General features: G+C 42.7%; 1 protein-coding gene across 3 annotated transcripts in view; it reads right to left on the bottom strand.

Moving 5' to 3' along the window:
- RAD54L2 (RAD54 like 2) overlaps positions 1 to 12519 on the bottom strand; it is a 176343-nt gene that overhangs the window by 38899 nt on the left and 124925 nt on the right. For all 3 annotated transcript variants that reach the window (XR_005210633.1, XR_005210634.1, XM_037797337.1), the window contains exons 15-21: positions 8621 to 8720; positions 7664 to 7869; positions 7057 to 7229; positions 6360 to 6556; positions 3943 to 4142; positions 2644 to 2733; positions 971 to 1063 (exon numbers count right to left, since the gene is read on the bottom strand). Coding sequence is in view for 1 of the 3 variants with exons in the window: in XM_037797337.1 (XP_037653265.1) it covers positions 971 to 1063; positions 2644 to 2733; positions 3943 to 4142; positions 6360 to 6556; positions 7057 to 7229; positions 7664 to 7869; positions 8621 to 8720 (1059 nt within the window). In the remaining 2 variants the exon portion in view is untranslated. The remainder of the gene's footprint in view (positions 1 to 970; positions 1064 to 2643; positions 2734 to 3942; positions 4143 to 6359; positions 6557 to 7056; positions 7230 to 7663; positions 7870 to 8620; positions 8721 to 12519) is intronic.

The following is a 12519-nucleotide window of genomic DNA, read 5'->3' as shown; positions in this document are numbered from 1 at the left end:
TAGTCTTAGGAAATGCATGTTGAAGTATTTAGGGGTAAAATGACATGACATCTTCAACTTGTAAATGGTTCAAATAATAGAAAGGGAAGAGGAAAAAAGATGGGATATGAATTAAAAATGGCAAAATGTTAACAATCACTGTGTCTAGGACAGGGTATATGGGTGCTGTTCTTTCACTTTGTCTGTTTGTAAGAAAATTTCCATAAAACAAAGTGAGAACCAGAGCAGTCTAGCTCTCATAACTTTGTGGTGGGAAGATAAATGACAACCTCTTCCAGAGAGGGAAATCCAGCAAGAGTTCTTAACATTGTTAAGGTGCTACACATACACCCTTTGACCTGTCAATCCCACTTGTAGGAATTTATCCTATAGATATGCCCACATGTCTACAAAGCAGCACTGTCAGTAATGGTGGAGTTAAATGATCTAAATGTCCATTGACATTTAGACATCGACATTATTCCCATGTAATGGCATTCTGTACAAACTTTCAATGAGGCATATCTAGAAGGAATGATAAGGAATGAGCACTGAGATATACACATTAGTGAAGAAAGGAGTAAACCATATATTATAGTATGCTAGCATTTCTTTAAAAAATTCAAAAAAAATTTCACACACGCACACATATATATACTCATATATATGTGTGTGTGTGCATATACATATACACACACACACAAATACATATCCTGTACCAATATTTCTGAAAACAAAACAAAACAAAACAAACAAACAAACAAAAACCAAACATAAATTGGTGAGAGCAACACCTCTAGGGAGGCGCAATGGATGGCTGGGGTTCATGGTGGGAGGAAAACTTACTTTTTACTTTACTCCCTTTGTCCCTTTTCAATTTTGAACCATGGAAACATTATCTATTCAAAAAATAAATTAATTACAAACCCAACCCAACCAAACCAAAACAAAAAAAACTGTGTAGGTCAACGTAAAGTAGAAGCCACCATACCTGAGGCAGCCGTCTGACCATCTTCAGGGGCCTTTGTTTTGCCAGTTGCCCGGACAGCAAAGATCCGCCCATCACTGGTACGGATGTATGTCCCTATGAAGACACATGTGGAAGACCATTAGACACGCAACACAGCCAACCCTGGGAGACTCCAGGCCTATGTACCATGGGCTTGGAAAAAGCTACAAAATTAGGTCTCAAATCCTCTCTCAAGACCTCTGAAATGAGGAGAGAGGTGTCTGAGCTGTGGACCCATAATTTTTCATTCATTCCACAAACACTGATTGCATGCCTACCATGTACCAGGCACTGTTCTAGATTCTGGAGACATAAGAGTACACAAGACAGATTAGGGCCCTGTCTTGTGAGTTTAACTTCTAGAGTAGGAAATGATGATTACACCAGAAAATATCAGGAAGAGTTAAATGCAAAGGAGAAAATAAACAATGTGCTATGAAAGAGAACAAGTTGCCTCCCTCTGTTCTCAGGTTATCTGGCCTAGATCCTCCTTTTGATCTAAAGGAAGGAGCCTTATTGTCTCCCTTGGTAGGAATAATTAAAACCTGCATTCTGTTCCCACAAAGCACTAAGCCATCTTCTTTCCGGTTCCTGGTGTGTCTTCTGATCAATCTCCTGGTATGTTGTGTGTCTGGAGGCCAGGGGTCAGCAAGCTTTGTCTTATAAGGCTAGATAATAAATATTTTTAGGTTTGTGATCTGCAGACAACACATAAACAAATAGGTATGGCTGTTCTCCAAAAAACCTTTATTTATGGACACTGAAATGTGAATTTCATTACTTCCACATCACAAAATATTATTCATTTTTTTTTTTCAACCAATTGAAAATGTAAAAACCACTCTTAGCTCATGGGCTGTTCAGTAGCAGGCAGCAGGCTGTATGTGGCCCATGGGTTGTGGTTTGCTGACCCCTACTCTAGGCTAGGAAGAGTTCAGTAAAGAAGAAAGGTACGATCTTCTCTGAGTATTTCATGTATGTATTTCATGGCACCTTTTCCCTGAGCCTAAAGGTGCTCTGATCCAACAGATGTTCATAAGCAAAATATCTTTACTAAACAAAGAGCCTCAGGGAACCTCACACAGTAATGGTGCTTAGTCAAAGGCTGACATGAAAGACAGGCCTAGACTCTGTCCTGACACTGTTCAGGATTTCTCACTGTAGCAATCTCATCTCCCTCTGTAAGGAGGCCAGAAGCAGATGTGGACTTTTATAAGTACCACACTCAAAAACTCTGTCATGCAATCAATGTGTACTAATCCATCTGCATAATATATTTCCTCGTCTGGGACCCTCACTCCCTCCAAGCAAGTAGTAGGTAAAGACAACACAGTTACACACATGTTGGCTTATAACCCACTCTATAGCTCTTTCCTCCCAATTTCAGTCTTCTTATGTATACCAATTCTCACCCCAAGATCCTCCATAAAAACAATGGAGGAAAATACAGCAACTTCCTTCTTATAAGCCACTGACGTATCTTTTGGGCCCAACTCAACTTTGTTGAGAAATACCCTTTTTTCTTGCTTCCCCCAAGTGACATTCTTATAGGTGATTCCTAATCTCCTCTAGGTCAAGCCATATGTATTTATTCTGCTTCCCAGCTTAGCACGCTAAACAAAGGGCAGGGGTGGGCCCTTTGGTCAGGCTCTCACCTTTCGTCCCACGGATGATGTGAATGCTCTCACCAGCATTAATTCTTGCCTGTACATCTGTGGAGCTGTTTAGTCCAGGAATAACAATATCTAGTGAAGACACAGATCTCAAATTTAGATTACCCAGAGGCTGATTAAAGGAGGGAAAGAAAATGTAAAGGTCATGTCCACCCCCATTCCTCACTGACCCAAAGAAGGTGAAGGCAAGTAGGAGCTCTCATAATTGTCTAAACAAAGAACACTATAAAAACAAGAAACATTTTAGAAATCTGGTAGGTTTCTGATCAATTTCCCTTGAATCAATTAAAAAATTCACAGTCTGTGGCTTGGTTCAAGTTCAAATGGTTAGTTCTATGTATATTCTTTTCTTCCCTAAGCCATTTGCATGCCTCTGCTCCACATCACTTTAGGCCCCAAAAGTGGCCTCACCCTCTTCCTTGCTAGCATTACCCAATGCCTACCTAAAGAATGAAGTGAAGAGTATTTTTCAAGAAATTTGCAGTGAAGTGGGATTACAGGTGAGTCTCTTTTTCTTTCTATTCAATTCAAACTTTGTATAATGGACATGAATTATTTTCATACTCAGCAAAATCAATTAAGATATGCTCATTAATATTTATATATCATGAATATTTCTAAAAAACAAACTATAAAACAGGGTCATGAAATGCTTTCCTTCCCAATCACCCTGAATCACAGAACCAACCACAGGAGTGGATGGGCTGCCCAGATTTGCTGGCCCACCTCCAGGCTCTGGGTGAGATGATACTCAATCCATATCAAACTCACAGAGAAAGAAGCAAATGACATTCAGGTCTTCTAATTACATAGGGAAGTTGATGGCTGTATCCCATGCTCAGCTGACCCCACAGTCAGGCAGGGCTCTGCACATTCACACCTCTGTGAGATCTTCTGAGACCAATCTTGTGTTCCCATCACATCTCTTTAATCTCTACAGTGCTCAGAGTTTTTTCCCACCCACCACACTCATGAAAACCTGGTTTAATATTCCTAAAATATTTCACTAGAATACAAGTTTCTTAAGATCAAGGACTGCTGTCTTCTCTATTTTTACCTACAGCACCAAGTGTAGTAAGGCCTAGAATGCAGAAGTGTTTAATAAATAAGTACTTCCTAAATGAAAAAATTCATTAAAGGGAAAAAAAAAAATATATATATATATATATATATATATGTATGTATATATGTATATATACACACACACACACATATATATATATGTGTGTGTGTGTGTGTGTGTGTATAGCACCCCTGGAACAGAACCCAGGAGTTCCTGACCTGTTGTGGTGACCACCTTCTGTACGAGAACTCCTGCACGCTGCAAGTAGTTGATTGGAAAGTTCATAGCTGGGTTTGTGCTGGAGGCAGAGCTTACATTGCCTCCTAGTGAGACATGCCGAGGCATCATAGGGATGGGGGTGGACTGCACAGGACGAACACTTGCCACTGGCTTTTCATCACTCTTCAGTGTTGGCTGCCTGTGAGAGAAAGAAAAGCATGCTAAGAGAGTTCAGCAGAATAGTCCTTACATACCTTTTTTTAAAGACTGCAGAGCCTCTCCAGACTCCTCCATTGTATACCCTCAACTGCTCTGTGGTGAGGGATCAGAAAATACCTGCAGAGCCCAGTCATTTCAAGAATAGCCTGGATGCAGAACTGAGGCAGGACTAAGGGATAAAGCCTCTTGGAGTCTAAGAGTTGGATGTTGGTAGAATAATACCTTTCTGGAAATGTCAGAAGACATCTGCTCCTCTAGAATTTGGACTGACTACTTAGGAATTAGTACCCAGAGGGAAGTTAGGAAGATGGAGTAAGGGAATAAAGAGTCTTCAGACCACAGTGAAGACTGCTAAGTTGAAGACAAATGGAAGGAATTTTCCTACTCATCCAAGGATAAAGAGCAGTATCATGCCAATTGTTCAGGTGATCTTGAGAAACCTTCTGTCCTAACACTTTAACCATCTTAACCCTCTTTGAAACCTCAAGACTCAACAGGTAATGCAAGCACTTCTCTCTCTTCTGCATTATTTTTCACTGGGCTCCTCCAGGCTCCTGCTTGGGCCAGTCTCCAGCAAAAGCAGCAGCAGCAGCAGCAGCAGCAGCAGCCAAAGCTCTATACAAAAAGGCTGGACTTCTAAACAGCACATACCTCAGCCAGCCCAGGCACGAGCTCTGCATCTCTTACTACCAACATGCCAAAATATTGCTCCATGGTCAGTGATGCATTCCTCACTGTTCACCTTCCTTTCCATGTTGGTACCTTGAGAAAGCTGCTCCTGATTTAAGATTTTTTTAAAATAAAGTATCTGTAAGTTTTTTGAAGTCTGTGCCTTTGGTCTTTTAGGCCTGGGAAAGAGACCTCTTTGGTCTGGTATGTTCTTCCTCATCTGATTAAAGACTGGCACACAAAAGAACACTTATGCCACTTTGCTGTTGGAGTTGCTCTGCATGCCTTCTCAATCACACAGCTCTCAGGTTGCTATAAGTCCCTTAGGGCAAACCCTGGACCCTGTACCCCCAAATTCCCAGATAGGCCAAGCAATCACAGCAAGCACTACCAAATCTGAGGTCCATTTCCTCAATGTCTGTTCTGGATGGCTTTGCAGGAGAAAGGAGCCCTGGTGAGGTGTCAGTGGTACTCTTTCTAGGATCAGAAGTCAGGGGGTAACAGGAACCCAGCCTGCATATTCTGTGTAGGGTTAAGGTCAGAAAATGAGACAGAAAGGTCTCCTCACATGAACCCAGATAGGATAAAGAATCAACAGAGTCAAAATATGGTTCATCGATTGCTGCAGAAAGTTGCTGCCTTCCATGGGGCTGGAGCTGGGCCAGAAATGGATTGGACATCTCGCAGCCCAACCTGGAGCACTTGTCATAGCTTCCCCCAACATGACTTTTCTCCCATTGGGCTCATGTTCAGTCCACTCCTGCCATGACACAGAAAAGCCCAGAATAGAGAAAGATGTGGGGGGCAAGGGAGGAGAACATTCCCAGGCAATAGTATCTTGAAGGATCACACAGAAATGAAAAGACTGAAGGCTTTGAAAGGGAATGACTTTCTATTTGAAAGCACATTGTACATAAAAAATAGCAAATTTAATCATAAAAATCAGAGTTTTCTAAAATCTTATATGGTTTCAGTTCCTATAGAACCTCATTTGGCATTTTTTTTTTTTTAAACATGAGAATCTTCTTAAGAAAAAAGTTTCAAATCTATACCCCTCAAATCTTTAAACCCTCCCTCAGCTTAGCAGCTGGCTTCCAGAGTTGTACTCAAGAAAGACATTTTCTTCCCAATAGGGGCAGCAGAATTCCCTGACTGCAATCCAAGATCCAGAGAAGACCTGGCCTTCACCCTTGAACCTCCCTGCTAAGCTAGATCTAGGGCCAAAGTGCTAGGAATTAGAGGCACCTGTGTGAAAGGTCTGGGCTTCTGTGTTTTAGGAAACTGCATCTCTTCACCAGGGGTCCAGAGGGACTCTCCTGAATCACAAGGCCAGCAGCTCACTCTTCCAGCCAGGGCAGTAAAAACTAGAGAAATTTAGAACATCAGGGCTTGAAACTCAAGAACAGAACCTGTCAGTTCACAGCAGCCGAAGAACAAGTTGTAGGTTCTCCCTTTATTTAAAAAAGAAAGCTATCAAAGGCATTTTTGACCTGCCCTAGGCTCAGCCCCTCCCCTTTCAGTGTCTCACCAGTTTCTCTGACTGAAGGCAGGGATGCTGGTCAGGCTCTGGTCACTGGCAGGGTAATACTGCGCGTACGATGGGCGGGTGTAGGGGACCGAAGTGCGTTTGTCTTCCTCATAGCTTTTCTTTGCTGCTTTTTTCTCGGCTTTGGTCAGCTTGTGATCTTTCCGGTTAAGGAGCAATGACTCATGCTCAAAAGGCTCCTGGGAACACAAGAGGATATTGATTTAATTACCAATTTTTGCAACTACATGACAGACATACAATAAGCCCTTCTCTGAAACCAAAATGGTGCTTCTCTCACACCAGCCAAGAGCCTACTCAGATACTCAGGCAGGTATACTGTCTTTCTGTCAAGAGTAGAGTAACTTACAACTCTAACTTAGCATAAGCTTTGGACAACCAAAGCCTGCCTCCCATACCAAAAGAATGGGGAGAATTCAGAGAATTAACAAATTACATTTTCAGAATTTCCCCTTCTCTTTCTACTAGGAAAATCTCACACTGGTCAAATAATTACACATGGCTGAGCTCAGCACTCCTAGGAACTGGTAACCGAAAGGAAGGGCAGGGTATATGGAACAAGAGAAAAAAAACAGATGAGACCAAGGCACCCAGATGAACAAGACCTTGGAGAAGGAAACAAGCTTGCCAGACAAGCCTGTCTCGATGGAGTCTGTCCTCTGGGGACTGCATGCATTACCTTGGTGATGAGGTGAGGGTACTTGAGACAGGCAAGTTGCAGGACTGGCTCCTTGATCCCCTTTGTACTCAAGGATGCCTGGGGAGCAGGCTCCTTCTCAACAAAGTGCAGTAGGTTCTCCACCTCCTTCCGGGTGAAGTTCAACATTGGATTTAGATCATCCACCACCCGATCTAGAAGGGAGAAGACATGGGAAAGTTAGTCCAAGGCAAAGGCAACAGCAAAAACACAAATACAAAAGACAGCAGAGAGAAGGGATGTTTTGTGTGGCAGCATTGTCACTAATATCTTGTCACTTCAGGCTATCCCTTATCTGAAAGTCAGAGACTAGTCCTGAGGCCTCAGAGGAATGGAAATAGCTGTAAGAGAAACTGGCTTGGCTCTTACCATTAAACCCACCTTCAACAAGTCGTGGTCAATCCCCTCTTAAGCACTCATTTCAATCAGAATGAAAAGGGAGCACCTGCTGGCTTCCCAGGATTCTAAGCCAGCCCGTGTTCCCACATCCTGCCTCTCTCCTCCTTTCCCCCTCCACTTCACCACTAATACCATAAGGATGGTTAGACTGTATAGGTGAGCCTCTCCCTGAGCCTGGAAGATGGCCCACCTGACATGCCCTGCTTGGAAATCTGACGGTCATAAATCTTCTTTTCGAGGGTGAAATCAGCCACAAGGCGATAGATGTGACAGGGCTTTTTCTGGCCGTAACGGTATACCCGACATACTGCTTGAGCATCATGGCAAGGGTTCCAGGAAGCATCAAACACCACCACTCGGTTGGCACCAATCAGATTCACGCCCAAGCATCCAGCCCTTCAAAACATAAACCAACAATCACAGAGCCTTTCATCTTGAGGATAGTCTACAAATCGGTTTGGCCCTTTATAGTTCCTATCTCACATTAACCTCTTTATCCTAGGCACAACATACTCGAGGATACTGCTGTCCTGTTAATGGACAGTATGTTACTTTACGGAAAAAAGGTGCCCTAAAAATTCAACATGGACATGACTATCGACTCAGAAAGAAAACCCATTCTCCACCCCTCTGTAACAAGTAAGGTACCCACATCCTGGCCCCAGAGCAATGTCGTTTGGTGACAGGAAACTTCTGCACACAGATGTCTCTGGTATTTTTAGTCTAACAGCTTAGCAGAATGACTGCCTTGTACCCTGCCAAGGGCATTCTGATAGTGGAAAGGCACAGCCTTTGAGTTGCTTGGCATGCAACAAATAATACATCTGCCCTTTAAGTTATCTTGCATTTCCTACTTTTTAAAGTACTTTCTTGTTCATCAGATCGTCTAAGCCTCAGAACACTCAGAGAGAAAAGCAAACAATGATTATTGTTAATGAAGGTCTCTAAGTACTTCATGACACTATCATGACTGCCCTTCCAATGTAATGTAAACTTCCCTTTGGGTCTTCTTCTCTGTCTTCAAAAACAAGTTTCAAACTGAACATATCTGTCCTGACTAAACTTGGATGAGCTTTTGGGGTCCCTGCCCATGTGGCCAATTGCCCTGAACCCACCGTTCTGACCTCACCTTTTGGACTCCACTCACCGTGTAGAGAGAAGGAACAGCCAGGTGGTGAGGTTGCTGGGATCATTGAACTGATTAATGAGCCGCTCCCTCTCAAAGGCAGGGGTGCTACCATCTAGTCCTAAGAAGGAAAGAAAACCCCAAAAAGCTGACAGATGAGGGCAGAGGCACATAGCAAAAATCACTGGGCAAATGTGTTTTAAAAACAAAAAACAAACAAACAAAAAAACCTCTCCAGTGCTCAGATCCCACTTCTGGACATCTCATAGGTCTATAGTGAGGCTCAGGCTTCTATAATTTGAAAAATCACACCCCAGGATTACCAAGTGAAACAAGGATTAAAAGTACAATTCTGCCTTTTAGTACTTGGATCAATTCTTAGGCCAAAGTTGCTAGGCTTTAGCTTGTGTAAGAAATCACCTAGGGGGGGACGGGGCAAGATGGCAGACTGGTGAGCTGTATGTTTTAGTTACTCCTCCAGGAAAGTAGGTAGAAAGCCAGGAACTGCGTGGACTGGACACCACAGAGCAATCTGTCTTTGGGCATACGTCACACAACACTCATGAAAATGTCGAACTGCTGAGATCAGCGAAATCTGTTTTTGCGGCCAGGGGACCCGTGCCCCTCCCTGCCAGGCTCAGTCCCGTGGGAGGAGGGGCTGTCAGATCCGGGAAGGAGAAGGGAGAACTGCAGTGGCAGCCCGTATCGGAAACTCATTCTACTGATCCAAACTCCAACCATAGATAGACTGAGACCAGACACCAGAGAATCTGAGAGCAGCCAGCCCAGCAGAGAGGAGACAGGCATAGAAAAAAAAAAAAACAACACGAAAAACTCCAAAATAAAAGCAGAGGATTTTTGGAGTTCTGGTGAACACAGAAAGGGGAAGGGCGGAGCTCAGGCCTTGAGGTGCATATGCAAATCCCGAAGAAAAGCTGATCTCTCTGCCCTGTGGACCTTTCCTTAATGGCCCTGGTTGCTTTGTCTCTTAGCATTTCAATAACCCATTAGATCTCTGAGGAGGGCCCTTTTTTTTTTTTTTTTTTTTTAATCCTTTTTTCTTTTTCTAAAACAATTACTCTAAGAAGCCCAATACAGAAAGCTTCAAAGACTTGCAATTTGGGCACATCAAGTCAAGAGCAGAACTAAGAGAGCTCTGAGACAAAAGGCAATAATCCAGTGGCTGAGAAAATTCACTAAACACCACAACTTCCCAAGAAAAGGGGGGTGTCCGCTCACAGCCACCATCCTGGTGGACAGGAAACACTCCTGCCCATCGCCAGCCCCATAGCCCAGAGCTGCCCCAGACAACCCAGTGTGACGGAAGTGCTTCAAATAACAGGCACACACCACAAAACTGGGCGTGGACATTAGCCTTCCCTGCAACCTCAGCTGATTGTCCCAGAGTTGGGAAGGTGGAGCAGTGTGAATTAACAAAGCCCCACTCAGCCATCATTTGAGCAGACTGGGAGCCTCCCTACACAGCCCAGCAGCCCAGAACTGCCCTGGGGGGACGGCACTCACCTGTGACATAGCACAGTCATCCCTCAACAGAGGACCCGGGGTGCACGGCCTGGAAGAGGGGCCCACTTGCAAGTCTCAGGAGCCATACGCCAATACCAAGGACTTGTGGGTCAGTGGCAGAGACAAACTGTGGCAGGACTGAACTGAAGGATTAGACTATTGCAGCAGCTTTAAAACTCTAGGATCACCAGGGAGATTTGATTGTTAGGGCCACCCCCCCTCCCCAACTGCCCAGAAACACGCCCCACATACAGGGCAGGCAACACCAACTACACACGCAAGCTTGGTACACCAACTGGGCCCCACAAGACTCACTCCCCCACTCACCAAAAAGGCTAAGCAGGGGAGAACTGGCTTGTGGAGAACAGGTGGCTCGTGGACGCCACCTGCTGGTTAGTTAGAGAAAGTGTACTCCACGAAGCTGTAGATCTGATAAATTAGAGATAAGGACTTCAATAGGTCTACAAACCCTAAAAGAACCCTATGAAGTTCAGCAAATGCCACGAGGCCAAAAACAACAGAAAATTATAAAGCATATGAAAAAACCAGACGATATGGATAACCCAAGCCCAAGCACCCAAATCAAAAGACCAGAAGAGCCTCAGCACCTAGAGCAGCTACTCAAAGAACTAAAGATGAACAATGAGACCATAGTACGGGATATAAAGGAAATCAAGAAGACTCTAGAAGAGCATAAAGAAGACATTGCAAGACTAAATAAAAAAATGGATGATCTTATGGAAATTAAAGAAACTGTTGACCAAATTAAAAAGACTCTGGACACTCATAGTACAAGATTAGAGGAAGTTGAACAACGAATCAGTGACCTGGAAGATGACAGAATGGAAAATGAAAGCATAAAAGAAAGAATGGGGAAAAAAATTGAAAAAATCGAAATGGACCTCAGGGATATGATAGATAATATGAAACGTCCAAATATAAGACTCATTGGTGTCCCAGAAGGGGAAGAAAAGGGTAAAGGTCTAGGAAGAGTATTCAAAGAAATTGTTGGGGAAAACTTCCCAAATCTTCTAAACAACATAAATACACAAATCATAAATGCTCAGCGAACTCCAAATAGAATAAATCCAAATAAACCCACTCCGAGACATATACTGATCACACTGTCAAACACAGAAGAGAAGGAGCAAGTTCTGAAAGCAGCAAGAGAAAAGCAATTCACCACATACAAAGGAAACAGCATAAGACTAAGTAGTGACTACTCAGCAGCCACCATGGAGGCGAGAAAGCAGTGGCACGATATATTTAAAATTCTGAGTGAGAAAAATTTCCAGCCAAGAATACTTTATCCAGCAAAGCTCTCCTTCAAATTTGAGGGAGAGCTTAAATTTTTCACAGACAAACAAATGCTGAGAGAATTTGCTAACAAGAGACCTGCCCTACTGGAGATACTAAAGGGAGCCCTACAGACAGACAAACAAAGAAAGGACAGAGAGACTTGGAGAAAGGTTCAGTACTAAAGAGATTCGGTATGGGTACAATAAAGGACATTAATAGAGAGAGGGAAAAATATGGCAAACATAAACCAAAGGATAAGATGGCCGATTCAAGAAATGCCTTCACGGTTGTAACGTTGAATGTAAATGGATTAAACTCCCCAATTAAAAGATATAGATTCACAGAATGGATCAAAAAAAATGAACCATCAATATGTTGCATACAAGAGACTCATCTTAGACACAGGGACACAAAGAAACTGAAAGTGAAAGGATGGAAAAAAATATTTCATGCAAGCTACAGCCAAAAGAAAGCAGGTGTAGCAATATTAATCTCAGATAAAATAGACTTCAAATGCAGGGATGTTTTGAGAGACAAAGAAGGCCACTACATACTAATAAAAGGGGCAATTCAGCAAGAAGAAATAACAATCGTAAATGTCTATGCACCCAATCAAGGTGCCACAAAATACATGAGAGAAACACTGGCAAAACTAAAGGAAGCAATTGATGTTTCCACAATAATTGTGGGAGACTTCAACACATCACTCTCTCCTATAGATAGATCAACCAGACAGAAGACCAATAAGGAAATTGAAAACCTAAACAATCTGATAAATGAATTAGATTTAACAGACATATACAGGACATTACATCCCAAATCACCAGGATACACATACTTTTCTAGTGCTCACGGAACTTTCTCCAGAATAGATCATATGCTGGGACATAAAACAAGCCTCAATAAATTTAAAAAGATTGAAATTATTCAAAGCACATTCTCTGACCACAATGGAATACAATTAGAAGTCAATAACCATCAGAGACTTAGAAAATTCACAAATACCTGGAGGTTAAACAACACACTCCTAAACAATCAGTGGGTTAAAGAAGAAATAGCAAAAGAAATTGCTAAATATATAGAGACGAATGAAAATG

The sequence above is a fragment of the Choloepus didactylus genome, chromosome 1, assembly GCF_015220235.1.
Source record: "Choloepus didactylus isolate mChoDid1 chromosome 1, mChoDid1.pri, whole genome shotgun sequence".
Lineage (NCBI taxonomy): Eukaryota > Metazoa > Chordata > Mammalia > Pilosa > Megalonychidae > Choloepus > Choloepus didactylus.
Note: the sequence above shows the minus strand (reverse complement) of the source record. Positions and strands in the feature narration are given on the sequence as shown.